General features: G+C 38.4%; 1 protein-coding gene across 1 annotated transcript; it reads left to right on the top strand.

Annotated features, from left to right (window-relative positions):
* On the top strand, positions 1–10,062 carry LOC125530208 (U3 small nucleolar RNA-associated protein 25; the record flags this gene model as incomplete). Its single annotated transcript, XM_048694607.1, is given in 23 exon segments — positions 1–63; positions 158–223; positions 1,080–1,254; positions 1,634–1,775; positions 2,269–2,374; positions 3,406–3,506; positions 3,591–3,713; positions 3,964–4,044; positions 4,237–4,382; positions 4,832–4,904; positions 5,040–5,117; positions 5,821–5,859; positions 5,942–6,030; positions 6,214–6,278; positions 6,641–6,687; positions 6,769–6,828; positions 7,047–7,118; positions 8,289–8,318; positions 8,765–8,859; positions 8,998–9,103; positions 9,229–9,291; positions 9,402–9,473; positions 9,716–10,062. Coding segments are annotated over 23 exon segments (1,947 nt in total). The 3' UTR covers positions 9,791–10,062.
* Positions 10,063–10,511: the final 449 nt, after the last annotated feature.

Raw genomic sequence — 10,511 nt, 5'->3', positions numbered from 1 at the left:
CCGGTAGCCACTGATTAGTGATGGCGAAGCTGAAGCCCGTCCCTCCGACGGCTACTCCTCGAGGTATGAAACCTTAGTCGCCGCCTCTTGCCTGAAGCTCTGAATTTGTGCCTTGCTCAGTTTCCTCTCCGCTCATGTCGCTGTCGTGTGGTTTCAGGTCAGAAGAGGCGCCGTGAGAAGCCCCAAAGGCCGGCGCTTGACGACGATCTTCCTGACTCTTCAGGTTTGCTTTTCGTTACTGTGTTCTCTCTTTGGCAGACAGTGGCAATATACATATATAATAACAGTTCAGTAGGCGTTAATTGCTACTGCTTCGATTTCCTCCTCACTTGTTTCGTGCTAAAATTGTTATGTGGAATTGTATGCTGGTGCTTGCTGAAGCCTTGCGTTCTAGAGGAAAATGAGTAAATGACAATTCAATTTCTGGGTTCAGTTGTTTAGTTTCTACTTAGAAGCTGAGGTACCGTGGTAGTACAGGCTAGAAAGTGGGACATGCTAGAAAAATGGCTGGGGATACTTGTCTGGGCATACTTCAAAATGAATTTATTTCCATGACAATGGCTAGTGCTGGAGCCATCCATTTAGTACTCACTAAGTATGTAACTGTCCAACTTAGATATACATGATTCATGAACCTTCTCCAGGTTATTCGTAAAGTTTTTATGATCTTAGTAGTGGATTGGAAGGGGTGTAGTTTCACGGTTGAATGTGTTTCTTTCTAATATAAACAGTACTACTCCACCTCTTCCTCTAATTCAATTTCATCTCTATTCATTTTGAACCAAACTTTACTTTTTTGTGTTCTTGGACGTATGGTTTATTCTCTATAGTTTTTGTGCTCTTGGAGGTATGTTTATTCTGTATTGGGTTGTACATTTCGCATCTAGTAACATAAAGCGAAAAGGTGCTCTTCATAGGTTTCACCAACCAAATATTTTATAGGGAGGTTACTGATGCTAGAGTGGTGTTATTTTGGCAGACATTATGACTGGCTCAATATTCTTTGCACAGTGATGTGCAATGTGTCAGTATGCCCTTTTCCATTTTTTGGTGCTTAATTACTTAAGTATTGCATGCAGCTGGAATCATAGCAGCAAAGGCTGCTCGACGTGAGAAACCATCCAATGAGATCCCTCAAGTCCTACATCAGAATGATGACGATGACTCAGATGATTGCAATGTTTCCAGTGAGGATGAGGCACATGATATGATAAGCAATAAAAGTGATGCTTTTGATGAAATGGAGTCGTCATGGTTGGTGCTATTAATGCAACAATATCCACATTTTTTCTTCAGTGACTGGGACACATATTATTGCTATTGTAAATGGTCAATATTTATATTAGTTTATATGATATCGGTCATTCAGTTTTTGGTTATACTCCCTCTGTCCCATAATATAAGAACGTTTCCAAAATATAAGAACGTTTTTAACACTACACTAGTGTCAAAAACGTTCTTACATTATGGGACAGAGGGAGTAGTGTATTATGCCACCATCTTTGTCCTACATGTCTAGGTTTAAGAATGCTCGTTTGATGTTGGCTCTACTGCATCATTTTATTTTCTTGCATTATATGTATGATATGTTCATATAACTCGTTCTAACACTGCCCCTTTTTGCATGTTCCAGTTCATTTCAGCGTCATGTTACTCACGTGCTAGCAAATGATGAAGTCAATGCATTAGTGAATCAGAAGAGTAAATTTAAATGGGAGATGCCTGCAGAGGAGATTCCAAAATCCAAATGGGTTGGAACAGGTGAAAAAATTAAGGTACTTCATGGAATTATTTCATCATGATACGCTCTCATTAAATTATTTTGATTGATTATCTTGTTTCTCCTTGAAATGCGGGTCACTGAACTTGAGCCTTTGATAGCTTAGCTGTATATATATTTGTAATTTGAAGACCAAATTTCATGTTCATCATGTGTTTAAATCACCTTATGACCTATATTCATGTTATAACACTTTTTGTGAGGGGTTACTATGGTGCATTTCTCTGTTCCACAGCCATCTGCAGTTACTTGCAATATGTTTGCAGTGGTAAGTTAAGTGTGCTTTTTCAAGGGGAAAGTCCTGCTGAAATATTTGTCCCTGCTCCTCTGTGTTTGTGTACTTGATCCATTACATTAGTTATCGAATTACTCAACTGCTTCATGCTGAGTTATCAACTTCATTAGTAGTGCAGGGATGTTTTTCTGAATAATAAATACTTCAGGCAGCTTCGCATTGAAAGCTGATTCTTAATGCTTTGTACTTTCAGGGAGCTTCTGATGACCCTTTTGTTGATGTCAAAGGAAAATTGAAGGACCACTGGCAAAAAATCCTCTCTGATGATTTGAATTATAGATCGAGGTTCTTCTCACTTTGTAAGTTTTCCTATTTGATTATCTTTTAGTTAGTGCCTTATTTCACAAATGACATGACTTAGTAGAACATTAAAGTTGCTCAGTTTAGAATTGGTGCCTACTAAAAGCGCATGCTATTCATTACCTTAATATATATTAGTTAACCAATAGTGCTGCCTGAGAGGAATAAGAGAGTTAGTTTTCTAGAATTCACGAAGATCCATATTTCTGATTAGTTTTTGTAGCACATCCCAACAACAGAAAAGTGGACATAATATTAGTTGGATCAGGACTTGCAACTGTAAATTCCATGCGATGACACTTATTCTACGTGTTTGTGTGTGATAGCTCTAAAACTGATCTCCAAAGTGAACTAGGAAGAAATTTTCTTTCCCAAAGAAGCCAGCAGGAGCTTCTCTGCCCATTCTGCTAGTAGGGGAAAGTAAAGATTCTAGGATTCATCCTTCCAGATGGAAGACTACGTCCCTTTAAGGCTCTCAACTGATCCAGATGCGGGCTTTCATTTATAACGCTCGACCTGAAGGATTGAAACTATTTTGTTCACAAACAATCTGAACATGTTTTGGGTGGGTGTTTTTGTTGGGTAGGTGGGTGGATGGGTGGGGTCTTCTGTTTCCCCCCTCCGCAGAACCAGTTAATACCATCCATAACTTGTGAAAACAGTAAATGCCCCTGAGAATTGGTGATGTTTATTAATCCTACTTTGTCAGGTGCCCGCCTTGGTGAATTTGGCGTTTAGGAACATAAAATACCTTTTGTGGTTCCCTTATCCTAAAGATTATGCTGTGCACGTCTTTTCTTGATCCATATTCTCGCTATTTTTGAGAAAAGAATTATTACCAATATGGTTTTAGGCTTTTAGCATACATACCAAGTTACCAACTCCATTTATACACTTTTTTTCTCGTATAATTAAGCATATCTAAAACAAATTGTGGCGTAACATGTCATGCTTCCTCCCTAAAACGGTGTAGTGCCCTCTCTCTATCACTTTTTTAAAGTGTATTTCTAATCCTAATCATGTATTACAGGTAATAGCTATCGTGACATAATGCATTGTAATAAGAAGCCATTTTATCTCAAGGGTAGTAAGGTGGATTCCAGTACTATGGACGCATATCTTATGCATGCTGTAAGTTTCACAATCCCTATTTGGTAGCATTATTACTGTACCTGTTGTGATGCTGACTAATGTGCAATATTGTCACAATGGCAGTTGAGCCATGTTCATAGGACAAGAGATGTTGTCATTAAGAATGATGCGAAGCTTAGGAATGATGCTAACACAGATGTTATGGAGGACGACTCATACCGCGATCAGGGTTTTACACGTCCAAAGGTATATGTCAGATAGTCACAACACATTTGAGAAAATGGTATCTTATTTGGCATATGATGTATTGCATAGATGTGTGCTGGGCTACAGTTGCTTGACAATTAACTGCACTATTTTATCAAGTAAATGCTATGTCTCTTTTTGTTAAGACTAAATGTTGTTGTACCTCCATTTATACACAACTTGTAATTTTGTTGTATCTTGATCTGTTGAACTAATCGCTATTTTCTTTTGTATTATATCATGAACTTAGGTTCTTTTCTTGTTACCTCTCAAAAGCATTGCACGACGCATTGTGAAGAGATTAATTCAATTATCTCCGCTGGCACAAAAGGTAACATTTGACCTTTGCAGCTACTCTTACAGATAGCATCTGAATATCATTTTCTATGAAATACGCTGCCAAATTATACCATGAATTCCATTTGGATCTGCAAATTGTTTGCATATATAATTTATGGTTGCTGGTTCAGTTATTATTTTGCTCTGGTGCTAAGAAATAGAGAATTCTTACTTTTATTTATAGGATAATTCTATGGGACAATTCAAGAAAGAGTTTGGCGAATCAGATGATGAACTGGAGGAGCCAAATAGTTCAAAACCAACAGACTTTAACCTTCTGTTTGCTGGGGATGTTGAAGATCACTTTCTTTTTGGAATAAAATTTACAAAGTAAGTGTGCTGTTAATTTTTCCTTGTAATAATTTTCTAGTTGTGAGGACTAGTACGTCTACTATGTACTCTCCACAGTTTTTTGTTAACAGCTCAATTTTTTTCTTCAGTTTTTCATTGCCAATCACAGGCTTCTGATGTGAACATGAGTATGTTAAAGGAATAGGCAAATCCTCAGAAGAAGCACAATCAATTACAAAAATTATAATTATAACTTATATTCACTTGTTTGCTAAGACTTCCTTGTAAAATGTTTCAATATCTTTTGTGTTTTGTGAACTTTTTGGTCACTCTTTTATTATTCTGCACTATGAGATCTCATGCTTTTAGCAAACTATATGTCCTTAAATTTGTTATTCCTTTCACATTGATGTTTTTATATTTACGTAGGATTCTATATTTATACAAGATTTCTTAAAAAGTTAATGTTTTAAGTAATGCTTCTGCAGGAAATCTGTTAAGCTATACAGCAATTTCTACGCTTCTGATATCATAGTTGCGTCTCCTTTAGCGCTTAAACTTGTAAGTACTCTTTAACAAAGGTTTCTTAATACACTTAATTAGTCATGATTACTCATGCGTCCAGCAGCTGTATATTTTTATTGTTCTGGGGACACCTCATAGGCAACTGACCTTAATATACCTGCCTGTTATCAGAAAATTGATGGAGGTGAAGTTACCAAGAAAAAGGGACGTCCCAAGGAAAACGATTCTGATTTCCTGTCATCAATTGAAGTTAGTTCCACTCGAATCCATATACTATTTTCTATTTACTACTATCTCCAGTCCTATATATTAGTTCATTTTTGTTAACCATTAGTATGTGTAAATAATCTATTTCAGTCTGTAAACATTGATTGAATGAATTTCTTGAAAGTTCAAGTATTTTGTCATCATTTTGAAGGGGGTATAAGTTTCAGATTAAATTTCCCTTGCTGCATGTTCAGTGGACAAACATTTCAATAAACCACACGTCAATTACTGTTAATTGCTCCAGAATGTTATGCTTGGGATGTGTCCAAATGGTAATTGACAGAGCTCTGGCTATTGCAATGCTTGTCCAGAGTACCCGTAGCTCAACGATGTTTAATTTAAACCTTGTATTTCATTAAATTATTAACTTCTAGTTCTTTGATTTGGGTATATTTTAAAACCTGTAGTTTTTTGACTCATTAATATTTTAAAACTTGTAGCACTTTGACCATGTGCCAACAAACTTAGTTTGAGAAAAGTTACTCATACTTGGTACATTGGTCTCAGAAGTATTTCACAATACTTCAGAGTTGCTAATGTATTGTAATAAGAAACCCTGTGTTTCAATTTGTATAGTTGAAGCCATGCCAAGTCAACATAGACTTCCATAAAGGAACAGTAACTGTGCACATTCAGTTTTTTTCTTGTACAAGGTCTAAACTATCAATACATTTGTTCTGTGCAGATAGTGGTGGTTGATTACGCAGATGTGATATCTATGCAGGTTAAACTCCAACTCAAATAATTTTCTGTACTTATTTTCTGATGCCGGCTGGTAAAAATAACTGTGTTATTTATAAATGTAGAATTGGTCGCATCTGCATGCTGTTCTTGAACAACTAAATCATTTGCCATCAAAAGAGCATGTAACCAATGTGATGCGGATCAGGCCATGGTAATTCTTTTTTTCGTGCATATTTATTCCTGTATGGCATCTTCTATTGTTGTACTTCTATCTATAAGAGTATAAGACGCCAACTCACTGTATTGTGAACTGCAAAAAGACTTGGAATCTATTCCTGATTTGACGTTTGCGAGGTCAGTTTCATGCTTGTTACATTTTCTTTATTTGGTTAAGGTACCTGGATGAGCAAGCACGGTACTATCGGCAAACAATAATCTTAAGTTCGTATCTTACGCCAGGTATGGAATTTCACTTGGAACTCTGGCCATCATTGGATTCCAATTTTTCTATACTTCAGCTTCTATCATTCAGTTGCATTTTCAGTATCAACTAAAATTAAACTAGTTATGCTTTTAATCATGATCTGCATTTATTTGCTAAACATTATTATTATTTCTTCGAGTGGTGTATGTGTCCCCTGGTGTTATGCATGGTTCTTTAGTATTCAAAATTGCTTGCGTTAATTGTGCATGTGTAAAGTGACACTTGCTATTCTATTCTTAATTGTGCTACATAGAGTGGACCTTTTATTTATCTGCATCGTCATCTACTTGTTTACTTATAAACCTATTTATGTTCTAATTTTTTGCCTGCTGAGCAGAGATGAATGCTTTGTTCAACGGATTATGTCTAAATTACGAGGGGAAGGTATATAGTATGCTGGAAGTCACTAAGCTATTTGCCGTGTTGGACTCATGTTTCTAACATGCCGGAACTCAACCTTTTCAGGTTAAGCTGGCGAGTGAGTTTACAGGTGTTCTTCCCAAAATACAGCTTGAAATACGGCAGGTCAGTTAATTCATTGTCTCCCCAGACTCCCATCGCATCATTGCAAATTTACTGTCCAGATATGTCCAGTGCATCTGAGCAAAATTTGATGCCAAGAATCAGGGCTTTTGCTGAGTTTTCTAATAAATTTTGGATGGGCTCGCTCAACAGACACATCCTAGTGCTAAAACAGTATTGATGAAATTACAAATGTTTTTCACTGTCCAATCACTACACAGGTGTATGAACGATTTGATGCATCTTCTATTGGTGAACTTGATGATGCCCGCTTTGAATATTTCTGCACAAAGGTGAGTCCATTTGTCCTTGTAATGCATGCTTGACAAATGCATTATGGAATTTAGCACATTCAGCTCATTTTCACAACTATCACTTGTCCTTTTACAGTACTTAATTCATGTGTAAACTACTGTATGTAAACAATTAGTAAGGGGAAGCAACCTAAATCCTTATCTGGATGTGGTGCCCCCTCCAAATCAGCCTGTGCCTTCTCCGCTGTGTCCACAGCCATGGGTCCTCGTTGCCGGTGGCTGTATGTCATGCCCCACATGACATCTCTCCCCTCGTGAAGCAGCTTGTCCTCGAGCTGAAACTGAGGGTAGTATTGGACAAACTCATCAAGGTGCTCCCAAATAGCATCGCTAGGAGCTGTGCCCTCCCAGTGGACAAGGACATGACTGATTCCATGATATATGAGGGCATGGAGCACTCTGGGCGGGGGGGGCATCGTGTTAGTGCGCTGACGGGAAGAGTGAGCTGGAGCTCATGGTGCCACCTCTCATGGTGCTTCCTGGTATGCTGCTGAGCCTGCAGCAACCGTTCGCGGACCTCTTGGAGAAACTCATTCTTATTGCAGTCGTGTAATGCAGTATGGCCGGAAGCCACCTTGGCGTCGTTCTGCGTGTAATCCACTCCATCAAGGCCAGTGGCTGTCAGCCATTGACCGACCTCAACAGAAGTTTTTTTTTTTGACAGAACCTCAACAGAAGTTGTGTGCAAGAACGAGCAGAAGGATTTATAGCATTGACGTACTGCAGGCGTCCCGTTTGGACACTTAGGCAACAAGGTGTCCTGCCAGCGCCTCGCAATTTTGCCTGCCTTATGCGCTTAGGCATCAGGGCGGTGCGTGCTCGCCTTACTGCCTTAAGAAATAAGAAGTTTAAACCCAATCATCCAAATCAAGTGCTCCAGCAAAATTGTAAACTTAGACATGGCCAAAAAATAGCAACAAGCTGGGACATGTAGTTGTACACAGAAGTGCTGATTCCACATGATATCATGGCTCACAACTAATCGCTTTCAGTGTTAGGCGCCGTGTAAAATTATGAGGTTGTATACAGTTTTATTTGGCCACTTCTTATGGTCATGACTCTTAATTATTGGAACAAATCTAACATTTTTTTTTTCGTTTCTATATATGTGTATCCTATTATTGACTATTTTATGATGTAATGATACAGGTGTACCCAAAGATTCAGGAGTCAGATGAGGTATTGTTTCTTCTATAGTCGTAATATCTGCAATGCTGTCATGTTCACTTAAATTTGGTATTTCTCGACGTTGGTAGGAGGATTTGCTTTAAATGTCAACCTGTAGGAGTTAGGCCCTGATAGTTAATTAAAACGTTAGGGGGGGGGGGTTAGAATTCAAGAAACTATGTCTGCATCTGACAGCACGTAGCATTTTGGAGGGATATAACCAAACATACCATTTTGTAGCAGTGGGATGTACATACTTAATGTTATTATCGCCCAGGAAAATTTTACAACAGTATTTGTCGGAGGTGTACCAGAATGTTGCGCATTTTGCAGTAAATCTTGTCGGTGGATGTGCCATACTTGTCTGGAAATGGCACCATGTTGGAGGAAATTTTTATGTTAGTTGATTGGAAATATCATGTGCAATATTTCTCTAATTGTTTGTTGCAAATATGCAGGGCGGAGTGTTGCTATTTGCCAGTTCCTATTTTGAATACATTAGGCTGAGCAGTTTTTTGAAATCTCAGGATGCTTCTTTCTGTAGAATTGGGGAGTAAGTGGATCTTCCTTATTCTTATAGCTTATATTTTTGTTCAACTACTAAAAGGGGTCTGCTCTCAGTCTTCATTTTTATCATGAATATGTTTTGTCTTGTGCGTATAGTAACTACCTATATGTGCTCATATATTAGGGCGACGTCACAACAGGATATATCTCGTGCAAGACTCTGGTTCTTTGAGGGCCAGAAGAAGATCTTGCTTTATAGTGAGAGATCTCACTTCTTCCACAGATACAAGGTCATAACATCTGAAAGGCCGTCCCTCGAGTACTTGTTATGATGTGTGCTCTTGCTGCTGTTCATGAGCACGCACCTGAGTGTTCGTTCGTGTAATGTTTAAACTCGTGCTTTTTAAATATGCAGATCAGGGGAGGACATCATTTGGTCGTCTACTCATTGCCAGGGAGAAAAGATTTCTATCCAGAGGTATGTATTGACTAGATCGTGACTGTGCAGTACGTACTATATCTGAAGCTGTGCTGTCGAAGTTCTAAAGGATTTATCTGTCTTGACCCTGGGGTTTTCTTTTCTTTCAGCTTGTAAATATGCTCGGTGAATCAGGAAATCCCAGGTGCAATGTGCTTTTTTCTCGCCTGGACCTCCTTAAGGTGAGACGACCGTTTCATGTAAAAGTTTGGTTCCATGTACAGCACTGCAGCTACTAAGTTTGTAGCGCATCAAAGTTACAATCTGGACCGCGTTGTAAAAAGCATGTTGGGGGTGTGATAGTCGATAGCCGGTTCATATATATATACATTGGATTTCTTATGTAGTGTTTTGTTAAATTCAGTTTGATTGTATTCGAGCGCCTGGCAAACAAGTTAACATGGGTTGACATTTTCTGTTGCAGCTGGAGCGGATCGTTGGAACGTCGTCTGCACGGAGGCTGATTTCTTCTGACAAGGATATGTTTGTCTTCTGCTGACCGTGCGCGTGAGCGTATTACAGCCTAGCCGGCTAGAATTTTGGAACATGAGCTGAAAATCTGCTGTTGATTAGTCCAGCTGAAAGTTTTTGTGCCTGAAGTTGCGGTAGCGGATTATATGCACTGCACTAGATAACAGAACATTCCTTTTGAGGCCTTGTCCGCTTTGTAGGCTGTAGCTTGTTGGCTGTGGCAGTCAAACTTTTTCTATATTTTAGTATATGGAAATTTTATTTTATGGTCAATATAATGAAACTAATTTAGCCTTTTTCTTTGATCTGAAACTAATTTAGTGATAACCAAGCCAGCCACAGCCCAAGCCTTCCAATCCAAGCCACCTTTTCCACGACACAATTTTCAGGCCGGCCATAGTATTACTCAACATGAAGGGTTGCTGGCTGTCTAAACAAAAATACACTAGTATCTGCAACACCAATTACATGTAGTACGTGAATATATATTTATTTCACGATAAATATAATGAGGCTGTGATGGATGCCTACGTACCATGCATATATGGCGTTTCAGCATGCGAGTAAAATCTTGTTGAGCTTCGTAGCCAATGAAGATTTGATTGAATTCCCGTCAAAAAAAGAAAGATTTGATGGAATTAATTGATGCTAATTTCCAGCATGAGTTGTTTGGATCTCGTGGAATAATTTGCGTGAATCTTATTATTTCTGCAAATTCTGCAGAATGTTCCAATTAAGTGATAGATAAC

Source organism: Triticum urartu, unplaced genomic scaffold, assembly GCF_003073215.2.
Source record: "Triticum urartu cultivar G1812 unplaced genomic scaffold, Tu2.1 TuUngrouped_contig_6145, whole genome shotgun sequence".
Taxonomy (NCBI): Eukaryota; Viridiplantae; Streptophyta; class Magnoliopsida; order Poales; family Poaceae; genus Triticum; species Triticum urartu.
Note: the sequence above shows the minus strand (reverse complement) of the source record. Positions and strands in the feature narration are given on the sequence as shown.